The following is a 16,246-nucleotide window of genomic DNA, read 5'->3' as shown; positions in this document are numbered from 1 at the left end:
AGCTCAAACCTAATCACTATATGTCATCTAAAATAACATGACAGATTAATTTGGTAAAAGTAGTAGAAAGGCACGTAAAGTGCTTATGAAGAACTTCGCTACACGTTTAACATTGGGGGACAGACTATTACCAACTCTCTATGAATAAATCACTCTGTATCTGTTTTCATCTGTTTGGTCCTGATCAGATCAAGAAGAGGAAAAGTCCCTTTTGAAGCTCCTCCGGTGAGGGATGCTCTGCCCTGAAAGCTCTTCTCCTGGTGAGTGGTCCTAAGAAACGGGCTTTGTGGCATCACAAATGAATTTGCGTGATCGCTGTGCAAAGTTCAAGCTCGGGCGTATTTGTTCACCCCCGCTAGATTTCACAGTCTTCTGGGACTTCATATTGATATCACTTGTTCAACTAGTATCACTGCAAATGTAGCAAACAAGAATGCAAATGAGCTAAACAGCGTTATCTCTTATTTCCAGAGGCAGTTACTGGAGAATCCAATTTGTTACTCTGTCACACCACCTTCTGGACAGACATTCACAAAGCCTCCAGCCACGAGCTCAGAAAAAAAAAAAATTAAAAATCCACCACATCAGCATTAAAACATATACCCTGCTGAGACCTGCTAGCTGGTAATGAGAAAGAAATGAATCTCTTGGGATTGCTCATCATCAGAAGGTAGATGGTGTCCCTGAACAGTGTGAGATAGTTCGTAAAAGTTTTCTATAGAGCGAGTGAAGATTCGAGCCAGACTGCCAGCGCAGACAATTTGATTAACCGCCAGCCAGTAAGTAAATAATTCAAGCTCTTTTTCACCATTTTCAAACTGCCACGGCTATAGTTTGTGCATCACAGCGCAAATAATGTGGTTAATAAAAAGCAGTATTGCTCTGTAATCATAAAAAGCCTTATAATAACATTCAATAGATTGAACCCAAGCCAGAGGTATTCGATGATGCATTTGCCACAGTACGTGTCAGATCAGCGGTGGCTCGAGCTTCTAATCTTGCTGCAACTGTCAGAAACTATTAGTTTAACAAGCACTTTAAAACTCTTAGAAACGTCATCAGAAAAGAAATTAACTAGATTATCCCACATTAAAAAATGGCTCCTATAATTGCATTACTATCCAAGTAGAAACAATATTAATGCCTCTAATCCCCATTAGCCTCACTGTCCCTGTTGTACAATGAGAGAAAAACACTTTTAGCGCAACATCTAATTAGCTTAGACAATTTAAGAGATTTCATTTTAGATCAAGTTTTGTTGAAAAGGGATGCTCAGGTCACCTTCTGACATCAAATGTACACTAAAAGAACATTTATTGTAAATGGAGATGCGTCAATCCATCAGCCAGAGATAAAAATCGGACAATTTTGTCTTGATCAGCTTTGAACTCTCCCTCCCCCACCTGTTGCTGACAGTGAGTGGGCAACATTATTACCTTGCGAGCAAGAAAGTTAAATCCAGTTTTTGAAAGTTTACTATATCAGCAATCCTAATTTTTGGGTTTCAGATCAAATGAGGAATAATTACTTATAATGTTGCTAATTTAGTCAAGTAAAAACCTCTTTAAACATATTAGAATCAAATGACTTATCAATTAAAGCTGAAAGATTTCTACTCACAAGAAATTATTTAAAAATATTCATGCAGTGTTAACCTGTTTTACATGGGCACATGCTCCAGGTGATATTTTCTGTTCCCCAGTAAGATTTCCTAATTAAAATTTCAACAAAAGATTAAGTGCCCATAAATCTGTTTAAAATATCTGTTTATAAGAAAGATGACCACTTGGAAGGAAAATGGAATAAGAAAAAGGCAAAAGAACTACTCGTCAAAATATTTCCCACACTCTAATACTTAACTTTGATTACAGGACGCATTTCACTGTAGCATTGTTTCAATAGGATTCACAACGATGTCATATTTATTTACATCCAGAGTTGCATTGTTTTTTCCAGATTGTGTAGAGATGATGGGAGAATCGATTTATGAAAATGATCTCATGGTCCTTTATCTACTCTAGGTCATCTTGAGCCCAATGAATCTTGGCAGTGTCATCTTGGAATATCCCTGCGCCGTCAGGGAAGAAGAGATTCCCTGATGGAAAAACCTGGTCATTCAATACATTCAAGCTACAGTGAGATGACCTCCTTGTTTGGAAACATATTGTTGCTTAGCCTAGACCTTACCCAATACAGTAACCCTAGATCAGCGGTTCCCAAACTTTTTTAGTTTGGGAACTCTTCCGTGTCCCAACCAGGTTGACGCACCCCCAATATTTAAAAATAAATAAAAAAATTGTGGTTGCAGTTACAACTCAACCGTCATAAAAAAGGTTATGGAAATAAAATTAGAACATAGTTTGAATTAAATTGCAATAAAATGACACAACATCCACAACAGGATCCTGAAGATTTTCAGGTGCATCGGTGGCTCAGCGGGGAGCCAGAGAAAGATCGGTCACACCTCCACAACCTGAAACCATCCAGGTGGATTCACGGATTAAACTCTGATGATCTACCAGCGTGTGTTCTCACTTTGTTTATTTCATGTACCAGCTTCAAAATCTGAGTCTGACTCACAAGAAACACGAAGAAGTTTAATTTGATTTGTGTCCAATGACGAGAGAGAGAGAGAGAAAGAGAGAGAGAGAGCTGGTAGAGCGGCTCAGAGTAACAATAACAGAGCGCTCGATAAAGCTGTTATTAATCAGAGAAATAAAACGTTATTTTCTGATTGTTTCACTGTGGTTACATCAAGCAGGTAAACACGCACACAGCAACACACCTCATCTCCCCGCAGCCCTACCGCCGGTTTCCCTGTTTCTGTCTGAATATGCTCTAAAATGGCATCTTTAAAATTAACTGCACCTGTCTGAATCACAATTAAAATTATCACAGATCTGTGCGTGAGCAGAGTCAAGAAACCGCATCTAGCACCAATTTCCCCCCAGCAGCAGCGGAGACAGCAGCGGTGTGAGCGTGACATGCGCATCAGTGCTTGCAGCAGTTCAATCACGGCACCATGGACAGCGCTGTTTGTAGGTGCTGCGCGATCGATAGAGAGACCGACACAAGTTCTATTTTTCCTCTGCTGACGTAAAATACGTAAAGTCAGGAGACAGAAAGAGAGATTTTCTGATTCTCGCTCGTTTTCTTCTCCCGGATCCATTACAATTATCTCTTCTGTTGCCCCCAATTCCTCTCTCTCTTGGTTCCTCTCCTCCTTCATCATTAACTTTTAACTTTGACCTTAGATGTCTCACCCGCATGACAGTTTTCCTGATTTCAGCCAATTGAGCATATTTGCGAGAATGATTGAAGCAGAGGCCTCAAGCTAGGTGCGCATATACAGCACAATGCGGATGTTTCATCTTAAAATGAAGCGTAGAAGAAGATTTCTTCTAAATAAATAAATTTTCGTGTGAATACTGTATCGTTCTGTTATGACACCCAAGCACCAGACTGAGGTTTTGCTGCTAACACTTTATTTTAGGGCGAACAGAACAGCTTTCACAGAGTACCCCGAAAGTCAGATGGCCTGGTCTTCCATTTATCCAGAGTCCAATTTCCATGGGGTGTAGCAAACTTTACTGAAGCCTTTTTTCCCAGTGACCCTCACTGACCAGGGGATCTAAGGCCACACAGCTGTTTAGTCTCTTGAGTCCCTTGAGTTCCCTTAGAGTGTGTGGAAATGCTCTTGTTTTCACTGCGGAAGAAAGCCAGGAGTTCTCCTGTTTTGGATTGCACCAAACATTCAAGAGAACGCTAGCTGTGATCACTCAAGATTTTAACTTTTTCCAAACACTTCTTTTTGCAAAGATGACTGTTCCCCACAATCCTTCCTGTTCTAAATAATGCGCTGGATTGTTCTTCACACAATTTTAGAAGCTCCACAAATCTCCTGAGATCTTTACTTTGCTTGATGCAAAGATTTTAAACCATTTTAAACATAGACCAATCGGCCACATCTTTTTATATCGCAGTTAATGAAATGGGAGACTGCTCACTGAATCAGCTAGGGGGTTAAATAACTTGCCAGCTGAAACATTATCACCCATGCGATATGGAGACATATTTGCTTTGTTTAATAGAGGTAGTCATTCGTTTTCCTTTGGACAGGCAGTGTGTTTGTGCTGGTGAGATTTAATTGTGAAGCCAGCTATCTAAAAAAAAAAGTACCACAACAGTAGCATTTAATGGAGATTCATGTCAAAACTTGGAGTTGTGAGGCAGCCAAAATAGCTGTTTCAACTCTAAGTGGGAATACGGCTTTACAGAAAGGTACTCTCTTGTATTTGCATGTGCTATCAGTTGTATTGTGCTGCAAATTCTCACTTTGGCCAACACTTAGACTTTGACCCCATGTGCGCCTTGTCTGTCAGCCCTCCCTGGTCAGAATTTCATTGGTTATTTCGGTTTGCTTTTCAGGGGATAAATTAAAAGTTACACTCACATCCATACAGGATAATCCCAGATTTTGAGCAGGGTGTTGTATTTGCTAATAAGATTTAGTGAGTGAGAACAGCGGAAGAAAACGTACCGAAGCAGGAGTTGATGAAGCCGTACCAGCTGCAGCCGCCGCGCCCCAGCAGCCACTTTCCCCGGATGCTGGAGGCGAAGCTGAGCGTGGTGCCAAACAAACACACCAGCATGTCGCTGACGCTGATGTTCAGCAGCAGCATGTTCACCGGCGTGCGCAGCTTCTTGAATTTGCAGAACAGCAGCAGCACTACGAAGTTGTTCAGGAAGCCGAAAATCATGATGAAGCCCAGGAAGACGGAGAGCACGACGAAGCCCGCCGGGGAGAGCTTCGCCGCGCCCGCAGACGCGCCGCCCGGCTCCCGGTCATCGCTCTGGTTGAAGCTGTAATTCAGAGCACCCTGACCAGAAAACATCCTGCGGTCCATTCATCGAACTCTGTCCTTGACCTGGAGGAGTTTGGCCGCACTGGATAAAACAACCGTGCAACTCATTTCATACGTGGGAAGTTTTTAAAAAGCCGCGGCTCTCTCAAGTTTTACCCCCGCAGTGGATTTTTCTTCCACAATCCGAGAGCTTCGTGTTGCGTTCAAAACACACATACCTCCAGTGATGATATATAAAAAAAAAAAAAAAGGATAACAAGTTCCAAGAAGAGACAAAAAGTACCACCTGTTACCTGAACGCGTCACCCCCTCTGCGCTCAGTGCGCACAGAGATCTGATCAGCTTCTGCTGAGGAGCATCACATTTCTGTTGAAAGAGTCTATTTCATGCCAGTTTGAGGTGAACCGGGCTATTACTGTGGGCTATTAATGCTTCGGGGCAGCCTGTCATCTTCAGGAGCATTAGGGTTGGTTATAATCCGTCCTCACAGTACAGACTCCAGCAGGATTACCAGCGCAGTGAGAAACGTGGTTTCCTCCAACAGCTTTTAAAGGCACGGCTGCTGTTACGTCACGAAACACCGTCGCTGTCTGGCCCACGAGAGGGGCGCGCGCGCGCGAGCGTTTGTGTGGTCTCTCTTGTACAGATATTTGCTTTAATAAAAACGGATCCATTTTACGCATTTGAAGTGAAAACATGTTGATTTGGGTCAGTCATATCTAAAGTTTGTACTGTTTAACAGTTTTCTGAGGGGAAAAAACATGAGCTGCTGTGAATGGAGACTGAAATGTAGCAAAAGTCTTAAAATTTAATGTATGCATTGCTTCTAATATGGCTCACTGCTTAGGGTAGCATTCCATCAAGGGAGGACCACAATTGCTCAGAAAAGGGGAAAAAATGGAAATTATTATGTTGGTTGCACCCAGAAGAGCATGTTCAGAGTTATGTTTATATAAGCCCTTGGCTACACAGAATGATACTGGGTATGTTTTGTAAAGTCCTGTTTAACACTAAAAAAGGGATCAAATAAAGTGAAATATTTTATTATCTTATTAAAATATAATACTTTGATATGTCTGATTCTAAACATATTGATTTGAAATAAAAAAACAACAACTTTGATTTTGATTACACACAAAAAAGAGCATGTAGGCTATTTTTTTTTACATTAATACATTAGTAAACCTTATAGCACCCTTCATCAGTTTAAAAAAAAACAAAAAAAAAAAAAAAAAAACAAGTGCATTAGTATAAAAATATTTACATTAAAATAACAAATAAGGGCCATTTCATGTTAGAGCAAGAACAAGAATGGAAACTACAACTGCAGACCGGTCAAATGGCTTATTTTGCCCTCCCCACAGCTTTTACCAAACACAGTTTCAGTTTATGAAAACAAAACTTTTTGTGGGTATTTTAATTGATTTTATACATATTGTTTACTTTAATTTTATTGTTTTTTTATTTTTGTTATTTATTTGGACCTATTTGTGATGATGATGATGATGATGATGATGATGATGATGATGATGATGATGATGATGATGATGATGATGATGATGATGATGATGATGATAGCCATAGCACCCGTAAGCTTAAGGTCACCAACTGGCCAGTCTCTTTCCCAGGAAGTCCAATTTTGAATGGCTTAAATAAATAAATAAATAAATAAAGGATGGTCTTGGAGTGGCCTTGTCAAAGCCCAGACTTTGATTCTGTGGCATGATCTAAATCAGAATCAACTTTATTTGCCAAGATTGTGGATAAAAACAAGGAGTTTGATTTAGGATGCCAGTGCTCACATTGTGTAAAAGACATGCTGACATGCAGAACAGAAAACATCAATCTATAACAGAAAAAAAACATTTTACAGGGGGAGCAGGTAAGAACAGGGATGGTATATACATAACTTTACCTCCCTGTAGAGTAGCGGGCTACCTTGACTGTAAAATGTTCATCAGAGTCACAGCCTGGGGATAGAAACCGGCTCTGAGTCGGCTCGTTTTAGCCAGCAGTGCTCTGTAGCGCCGACCTGAGGGTGAACGTCTGAACAACCTGTTACCAGAATGAGCCGTGTTAGCTGTCATTTTACTGGAGCTGGACCTGTACAGGTCATAAACGGACGGAAGGTCAGTCCTGAAGATCCTCTCTGCAGATCATCCTAAGTTATTGCAAACACTTGATGGCAGTGGTTGCCACTAAACCACTGTGGCACAAGCAGTAATTAAATTAGGGGGCAGAAAACTCCTTTTTTTTTTTTTGTTTGGATGTCGTTTTTGCCCTAGTAAATTAAATCATCATTTAAAAACAATTCATTGTACTCACTCTAGTTGACTTTGTCTGAAATGTCACATTTCTTAGGTGATCTGAAAGTTTTAAGTGTTAAAAATTAATTAAATCTGCAATGCTGTTTCATAGTGCTGTCCGTCCCAATTTGCTGTTCTGATAAAAAAAAAAACAACAACAATATGTTCAGTTGGGCAAGTTGACTTTCTCATATCTCTCTGAATGACAAGATGATGTGCTTTCTTTCCGACAGAACGTAATTGTTTACTGTCAGCCTTGTAAGGTAGATAAGGTCCTGTAAAAATTAAACTCAAACAGCTCCACTCCGATCAAAGCAAATACACAGAGGCACAGCACACAATGCCTGGCGACAGAGAAGCCCTTTAATTCATTTTCATCTTCGTCATACTCGTTTCTGATTCATCATGCCTGTTTGTGTCTAAAACAGCAGGATTATAGACATTTGGATAAAATGCCATAACATCTTCACAAGACATGTGGCATGATCCCACTTAGCAGAAATTACCTTCAGCTGCCGTTTGAAAGGAGCATACTTATTTTCAACCAGGTATTCAGTCTCAGGCTATTCCTGCTCAGTTAATGCACCTACACAACAGGAGCTGTTGCTTTAGACCATATTAGGGTCACAGCGTGTAAGGCAAATCTTTATTTTGCCTGTTTTTATGCTAATTCCTGTCATTAACAGCTGTCAGATGGCCAAACTGCCCTGGCAGATGGGTTGTTCAGAAAAATCATCCCTGAGGGACATCATCGTGTAATTGCTTAACCACACTAAACATGTCAAAGATAGTCTAGTGTAAATGGGCCCCGAGAATGTTATTCCATTCAAAATTATTATAAAGTTTTTTTTTTTCACTGCGTCTGAGATTACATTTCCCTGCAAAAGTCCAGTCTGTCCAGTGAAGGAGTGTTGTTTGATGAGGACAAAGTTTTTGAAATCCACTAAACTAGCATTTATGAGCTGCGTCATCTCTTCAGATCTAGACTCCGTCCGAAATGTTCTTACAGCCCCGAGCTGTTCCTAGCTCCTGTTCCTTGACCTTTCATGAAGTCAGCAGTAAGAACTCTAGGAGGACCGAGCCTCGGACTGCTGAGCCCATTTCGAACAGCCTTTAACTTCGACGTCATCACGTTACGGTAACTCACATGGATGATGCGAGTCAAATCCATGCCTGCTGCCTTCCAAAAAAAAGAACTACAAAGTGTGCGCTCGATTCTCTCCAGTCATTTTCGTTAATTTCCATGAGGTGGGCTGTGCTCATACATTATGTCATGCAAAGGATTCTGAGATTCCTTATGGCTCCTTAGTGCCAGTGAGGGACATCTCAAGCTCCCTATGCTAAAGGAACGATGATAGGAAGCATGCAGGCTCCTTTGCCCATCGCCTCTCCTACGGGTTGCAGTATTGGGGCAGCAACTTATCATGGCGAATGCTGACGCACTTCAGCTTTGGCTAAAGAGTATTTATTAATTAGACATTTTGGATGCAGCTCGTGTGTGTGCATGTGTGCCTCTCCTGCCTCCTCCTTACAGGGTGTGACTAGCAGGTGTGGCTTTGCAGCTGCAGCGCATCAGGACTAATCAGGAGGAGCTTAAAGAGGAGCAGATCCCCTGAGACAGATGCAAGATTGTTTTTGCTGACAGCGTCGTAATCAGGCCTACCTTCACTTGCGTTGCTCATTGATCTCCTACTAATCTGAGTTTATACTCACTTTTCGCTGGAACTGTCCACACTCATGCTTGAGTTTGTATGTTCCTTCGCTCTGCTTCCCGGGTGCTTCAGTCTCTGGAGAAATCCTCTCAGGTCCCCTTCCGCAAATCTCCTCTTTGCACCTCTGGCTGCCCTCCTGAAATCAGCCGTTTTGATTCCCTGGCTACCTACCCCATCCTCACTTGCCTGCCCCCCCTGCAATGCTCCTTACTCCACCAAACACCATTCCTGAAAGATAAGGAAACAAAGAGACAACATTACCACACTCTCGGTCTACCGACCCCCACAAAACTCAGATTCTTACATTTGTACAGTGGAACATTAAAGCTGCAAAATATTCTAATATTATCGTTTAATCCCCTTTAAAATATCTTTTGAAAAGAACATTACTCTCTTTGTCGAAATGAAAATCCCCACTTTATTTAGTACGCTGAATCAAAATATCTATTAAGTTTATCTGACGTAAGTCATGTATCTAAATGTTAACATGGTCAACACTGTGACATTAATAATGACTGACTTGTGTCTGCACCAATTATGTGTGTTTTTTATTGTCAACAGCAAATATTAGCTAAAAAAGTAGATAAATGACACAAAATGTTGGGAACATTGAGCCAGTACAAGTGTCCTGCACCTTCGTATCACAAAACTCAACCTACATCTCAGAGTCAATCCAAAAAGTACCATCTCCGTACCAGGGCTGTTTTCTGAATCAATTTCTGTCCTGGTACTTTAATTTTATACTTTGAATGCACCTTCCAATTATGTTAAGGGTTAATTTAAACAGTTTACTTTAAGTTTAACACCCTTAGGAGGTGGAGAGGAATTACATCCTTCCAGGAAAAGTAATTACAGCACATGGACAGCTGCTGCCCAGTAAGTGAAAAATTGTGATTGAATTATACACTTCAATTCTACTGTTCATTCGTGTCATTCTCTGCCTAACAATGAAATGTTTCTGCTCACATGCTGCAAAAGCAAGGCTAAAAACCTTGCAAATGTATAGCACATCAAAACAGACAGGATACAAGCAATATAATGGTTAGACGTAAAATATGTAAGCAACAATGTGATTTCCAGCCATCCATTATCCCGCAGAGGCCTCCAGGGGTCAGTGACTGTCCCACCAGACTCTGGGGAGCGAGGCAGAGAACACCCTGTACCCGCAGTGCTCTATCAGACAGATTAGCGCGCATTCAGACAAATACACGGCAGCCACCAGGTTAGAAACACCAAATAACCTGACACACCTCAGTGAACTGTGAAGGGAGCTTTGAGTGAAAACCCACTCAACCAGAGTTAGAGCATGCACATTCTGTGAAGACAGGGCCTGAAGCGGTGTTGGCTGAAAGTGCGATCCAACTTTACTCAAAAACAGAAAAGATTAGAAGTGACTTTCACCATGATGTGACCAAGGATCGCCATTAAAAACAATACTCCACTTAACATGCCGGAGAAAAGCAAACAAACAGAATCACCTCTTACAAATCCCCCCTGTTTACACAACAGTCAAACAAAATTGAGTGGAAATGCATCAATTGTCCTGACATATTACTACCGGGATTCAGTCAATACTAGCATGCAGGTCCACTCCAGCTTGTTTTGCTCCAGGAAAAGCCTGTCAGTTTATTTTTGGCTATAAACTGCATGACCAACTACTGAGGAGGTAGTCAGCTTACTGAGCTAACCTAGTGAGGATATATGAAATGTGCTGTGCTCCATGAATGAAGCTGGGTAAATGAGCAGCACAAAAACACCTACACCACTGCTTTTCCTTAGATAACAGGATGAATAGTAAGTAAGATACTGTGTTTTTGTTTCTGATAGGTTGCCATAGCAACGCCTGAATCCACCTGGAAATACTTGCGATGCAGGCAGCTAACATCACGATTCAAAAGGTCTGCTGTGATACCTCAGTGTGTATTGATGCTGTGGTCATTATTTGTGGTAAAATTCAAAGGATTAATTGAACTAGGAGAGACCACAACCACCCATAACTTTGTATGGCAAGCATTACCATGGAGACTGAACACAGGCTGATGGGCAGGTATTACATAGCAGAGGTACGATGACTTCTTCATGGGAGGACGTTAATGGGGGACGTATGAAGCGTCATCATCAAGAGATGTGAGATCACTGCTCTCCAAGGGCTGTTCGATCTTCTGCATCTGAAAGACGATACATCATTGAAATAATTTGGACAAGAGAAACACAGTTTTGTTTATGAAACCGATATAGATTACTTATTATTTGTTAATAACTATGTTAAAGCAATGGTATAAGGCTACACTCACAATGCAGGCAAATGTGACTCAAATCATCTCTGTATGCCCATATGCAACCCACATCTGTCTTTTTCACGGCAGTGTGATGGCCCAGTGCCGACCTTTTCACCCAGAAAAAAAATTCGATTTTTGCCACGTTCATACATATGTGGTACTAAATCGATTACCTTTTTACGTCACAATCCTGGCTCCCAATATACATTCACACAGACTTTTCTACAGCAGTAGCAATCCCCGCTCCACAAATGACACCAGTGTTCGGTATTACACTGTTTTTTGTCAATGACGCTTTAACGAATGCTTCTAGTAACAATTACATCTGTTACTACTTTCCTAAACAGCGCGCTGCTGTGTGACGTCTTCTTTCTCTTTTTGCGCATGCAGGGTGCTTTTGGGTTGGGAACCGTTCAGACAGAAGTCTGATGGTGGTCGCTTTTAAAGAGCAGTTAAATAGCAAAAAAATAAATAATCTGATTTAAGGGAAAAAAATCAGGATTGAAGATCAAGCCCTGCAGTGTGAACGTAGTCTAACTCTGATCCTCTGATCCCCAGTGTACTGCATGTTTAAGTGCGTTTCCCATTTCAGTCAAATAATGGTTCATTTTCAGGCCTGTACAGCATGTGATGACATGCAGTATCCCAACAACTTCAGTAAGCAGTATTGGAGCAGAGACATATCTAAAATCAACATCACATCAGCACTTTTGGACTTGGAGGTGAAAAACCCGGTCATAAGGAACTCTGATGAATATGTAAAAAAATAATAATGCTCAACGCTTACAATGACAAGACTTCTAAAGGTTTGAGACTAGATTTAAACCACATAATAGAAATTTCTTAAGGACCACTTTTACATTTGAGATACTATCACTTGACTTGGATTACCAATGTTTTTATTCTTGTTTTTTGGAAAAGAAGAAGGAAAGAAAAACAAAGATCATCTGATTAGCTGAATGTTTTGTGGAGTACTTACAAAGAGCCATGCAGAAGGCAGGGTGACAAATAAAGTATTTAACCAAGATTAGAAAACTTCCTTACACAAACTGTTACTACCGGTACGTAACAAGGAGGCAGAACAACTGGGAGCAAACTGGTGAGTCAAATGGAGAGTAACCAGTGGATCTGACGAAGCTAAATTGGAGGATAAATACAGTGCAAGCTGATTAATGCAACAATGAATAGATGAGTCTGATTAACTAAACAAGAAAAAGCCGAGGGGAAACATGAATAGAGAAACTGATTGAGAATGACTAAAAACAATAATGCACTAGAGATCAGAAAACGAAAGCATACCATTTTGTAAAACAATCCACTAAATGTAATATCCTAAAAACAAAGAGTAAAAATCAGAGGACAAGGTACCTAAACAGACCTTAAGACTGCACCAGACAGATCTGCTGCACAAACACAAAAAAATCAAAATGATTGCAAGCTGGATCAATGCCAAAGAAAAACAAAAGCCCTACACATCGGGACAATCTGCCCTTTGAGGGCCTCACTCTGGGGCCCTGTTTAATTAAGTCTGTGAAGCAATTTCCTATCCCAATTTGAAATCACAAAAGTGTGGCTTTATCAAATTATTATTATTTACATTCTTTTTCTACCAACGCTGCTTTATATTCAAACACCGCACATCAATTTCACAGTAAACTGCAGACCTATACAGATGTTTGTCTTGGCCGAGTGCCTATCGGATGTTTCTCCTGCACACTTGGGCTGAAAAATAAAATTGAAGAATTTTACTCCGATTTCTCATTTGCAAACATATATAAGCAAAGTGGTCGTATATCCCGAATAATAAAAATGTGTTTCTTATGAAAAAAATTGAACAGATACAGTATGTCATCCGAGGACAACCCTGTCTCCGAAGCACATTTCATCACTCTCTGAGCATTTCATGATAGGTCTGGTGTTAAAATCAACTTTGAGCCTTGACAAGAAGGACGTCAGTGTTCAAGAGGTAATTTGAAATTAATGGAAAAGTTGATAGCCATCCCTCCCTCCATTTTCTGCATCTGCTTGTCCAGGCAGGACGGCAGGGGAGCTGGGGCTTATCTCCAGCGAGCTGAGACACACACTGGTACCTGGGGGCAGTTTTGAAAAGACCTACTAAGCGAACAGTCATGTTTTTGGAGTGTGTGAGGTAGCCAGGGTACCCGGAAAGAACCCACGCATGCACAGGGAGAGCATGCAAACTCCATGCAGAAAGACCTAAGTCTGGGATTCAAACTCAGAACCTTCTTGCTGCAAGACAGCAGCACTTCCAGCTGCACCATTATGAAGCCCAAGTTGAAAACCAACAAAAGATTTTCTTTTTCGTCAAAACTTCAAAATGGGCTATGAGCAGTTATTTGAAAAAGAAAAATCAATTAAATAATCACAGTCGGGCATCTTAATCTTTGTCTCTGAGGCATCTGTAAGAAGTTTTTCTAAGGAGGTCTGATCAGATCTCACACTGCAGATACAGCAACATAAAATATAATCTTTTACGCTAATAACATCAGCAGCTTTAATCAGTGAATTCTAATACCCACGATGGCAAAGACAAAAAAAGCTATCTTTGAGCATCCAAAACTACAACTATGAAAAGATAACCCTTTACAAAGGCAATAAAGATTATCATCATAGTTCAAAGACTGCACGTTCAAAAAGCTGCGTAAATACTTCCAGGGTGTAGTATTAGGTGGAACCTCAGAGAGAGAAGGCCATTAATGTTGTGTGTGAATTGCAAAAACACAGACAGACACGACATCTGAAGAGCTTCAGGCTGATGGATGGGAGACAAGGAGGCACGACAGGAAGCAGAGCAGCTGCCTGGAGACAAAACTGGAAACATTCTGCCACTTCTAATTTTCTCTCTGACTGATTGCAGCATGTGTAAATACAACACACACTTCTTTCACTTAGATGATGCTGCACTGTGGTGTACACTCTCAGTCATGACGACCCAAAGTGTGCGAGCAGAGGGCAACAGTTTCGCCTGTAATCCGAACAAGAGAGGTGAAGCGACTCCATAAACAGGAGAGGTCCAGTTGTCTTTTACTTAAGCACTTGAGATGATGCAGCGCAAGCAAAGATCCTATTTTATCCAGTGATGTGTGGTGATGTTCCTGACAGGAACCAAAAATAGACACTTATATTTCAATTTTGACCTTAACTGAAACATTTACTTGTTTTAAAAGCTTTCAATAATGGTTTAATCAATTCCATACTGTTTAACAACACAATCGCAAGTAAAACAAAGCAACATTTAACATGAGGTCCTATTTGACTTTTTTCACTTAACTGTTTTTTTTTTTTTTTTGCCTAATCTTTGTTTTTTAGTTAAAAACTTTCCTTTATTTGTATATGAAGTCCATGGAAGCGGGTTGCATTAACAGAGTCTTTTAGTATCTCCCGGCTCTCCCTTACTTTTGCGTTGTGGATGCCGAGGCTCCGTCTGGGCTGCTCATGCAATGCCAAGTCAATCTGCTCAGCTCCAAACGTTTTCAACGACATCTGGCTTTAAAGGTGACTGAGTAGCCGACCTTTCATGGTTGCTGAGAATCTTTGGTAAATTATGGTACAACGTCCTGCATTAGTTCAGAAATTGCCACGTTTTTAAAATGAAAGGTATGGAAAGCTATTCTTCTGATAATCTTGCACGACTTGCATCCGTTTTGTTTAGTCCATATCACATATTTCTACATTTACTTAGGTCAACTGTATGTTTGTCTATGTGTAGCACCTAATCACCAAAGCAAAATTCTTGTACCTGTAACATACTCCTTGGCAATAAAGCTCAGCCTGATTCTGAGAGGAAGGACACGCAGCAGTGATCTCGCCGTTGTGTAAATTCAGCGATTTTGAACACACAAATGTTGAGGTCGTACAGAAAACAAACTTATAGAACAGTCAAGTGAACAAAGTGATTTTCTGCCTCACCTGCCTCCCCGCCACTGCTCGTAGTGCTTTTAAAGTCACACGGTTTTATTGGGCTCATCTTAAATAACAACTCAAGCAAATGATGCAGCGCATAAAGAGAAATAAAAAACATATCAGCGAGAAAAGCGTTACTGGGAGTTTAGCTGTGATAAGGTGCAGGTCATGAGGAAGAGCAAAGCAAGCCCAAATGACATAAAGGGACATGCAGAAACAGAAAGTTCATATAACTAGAGGAAAGCAAAATCTAACCTAGATGAATAAGTTTGGTACAGTTTTGACAAGACGCTCATGTAACCCGAACATTTTAACTCGATGCTTTGAAGCCTTAAGTTCACAAGAACCTGATAAACAGCAGAAGTACTTTGTGGTCCAACTAAAAGGACACATACACAGCGCTGTGAAAAAATGATTTGCCCCCTTGGTTTTGCTTTTCTGTCTTTTCTTATTTTTTTTCAGATCTTAAAATATTTTTTATATCAAACATAAGAGCCAGAGTAAATATAAAAAGCAGATTTCAAATGATTACTATATTTGTGGATGGAAAAAGTGAATACCCCTTTTTTCATTTTATTGTGATACAGCACATTCTTTGGCACAATTACACCACAGTAGCTACTCCCGATCTTAATTGCTGCCAGATATACATTCAAGAAATCAGTTACATATATAGAACCTTCCTGGCAAGATGAAGTAGGCCAAAAAACAACAAATGATTGCCCAAATTAAAGGAATTCATCATTGACAGAAAAAGATTGAACAGGACTGAGTTAGAATGGGTTAGAAAATGGCAAGACTTTAAGACTCCTGTGAGACCTTAACTAAAAATGGAAAAAGCATGAAACACTTGCCTCAGTTTTATTCAGCAATACAAAAAGACTGAGAAAAATGGTTTCCCTTGGGAAAGTTCCAAGGTGAACCCGTTGACCAAAAACAACACTTAGGCTCATCTCTCATCTTACATTTTGCCATAAAGGAAAGAAAGAAAAAAACTTCTGATGACTCCTGAAGAATTTAAGGAAATATTCTATAGACTGATGGTGTGCAACAAATTTCAGAAAATTAAACATCTACAGTCTAACATGATGGTGAAAGTGTAACAGTCTGCCACTGGTTACAACCAGACTAAAATGCTGTAATGGATGGAACAATGAATC

The 16,246-nt window shown here is 40.4% G+C and overlaps 1 protein-coding gene across 2 annotated transcripts in view; it reads right to left on the bottom strand.

Moving 5' to 3' along the window:
• tmtops2b (teleost multiple tissue opsin 2b) overlaps positions 1–5,372 on the bottom strand; it is a 54,535-nt gene extending 49,163 nt beyond the window's left edge. For both annotated transcript variants that reach the window (XM_012864355.3, XM_012864356.3), the window contains exon 1: positions 4,541–5,372. In XM_012864355.3, coding sequence (XP_012719809.2) covers positions 4,541–4,907 — 367 coding nt within the window. In that variant the 5' untranslated portion in view covers positions 4,908–5,372. The remainder of the gene's footprint in view (positions 1–4,540) is intronic.
• Positions 5,373–16,246: the final 10,874 nt, after the last annotated feature.

The sequence above is a fragment of the Fundulus heteroclitus genome, chromosome 7, assembly GCF_011125445.2.
Source record: "Fundulus heteroclitus isolate FHET01 chromosome 7, MU-UCD_Fhet_4.1, whole genome shotgun sequence".
Lineage (NCBI taxonomy): Eukaryota > Metazoa > Chordata > Actinopteri > Cyprinodontiformes > Fundulidae > Fundulus > Fundulus heteroclitus.
Note: the sequence above shows the minus strand (reverse complement) of the source record. Positions and strands in the feature narration are given on the sequence as shown.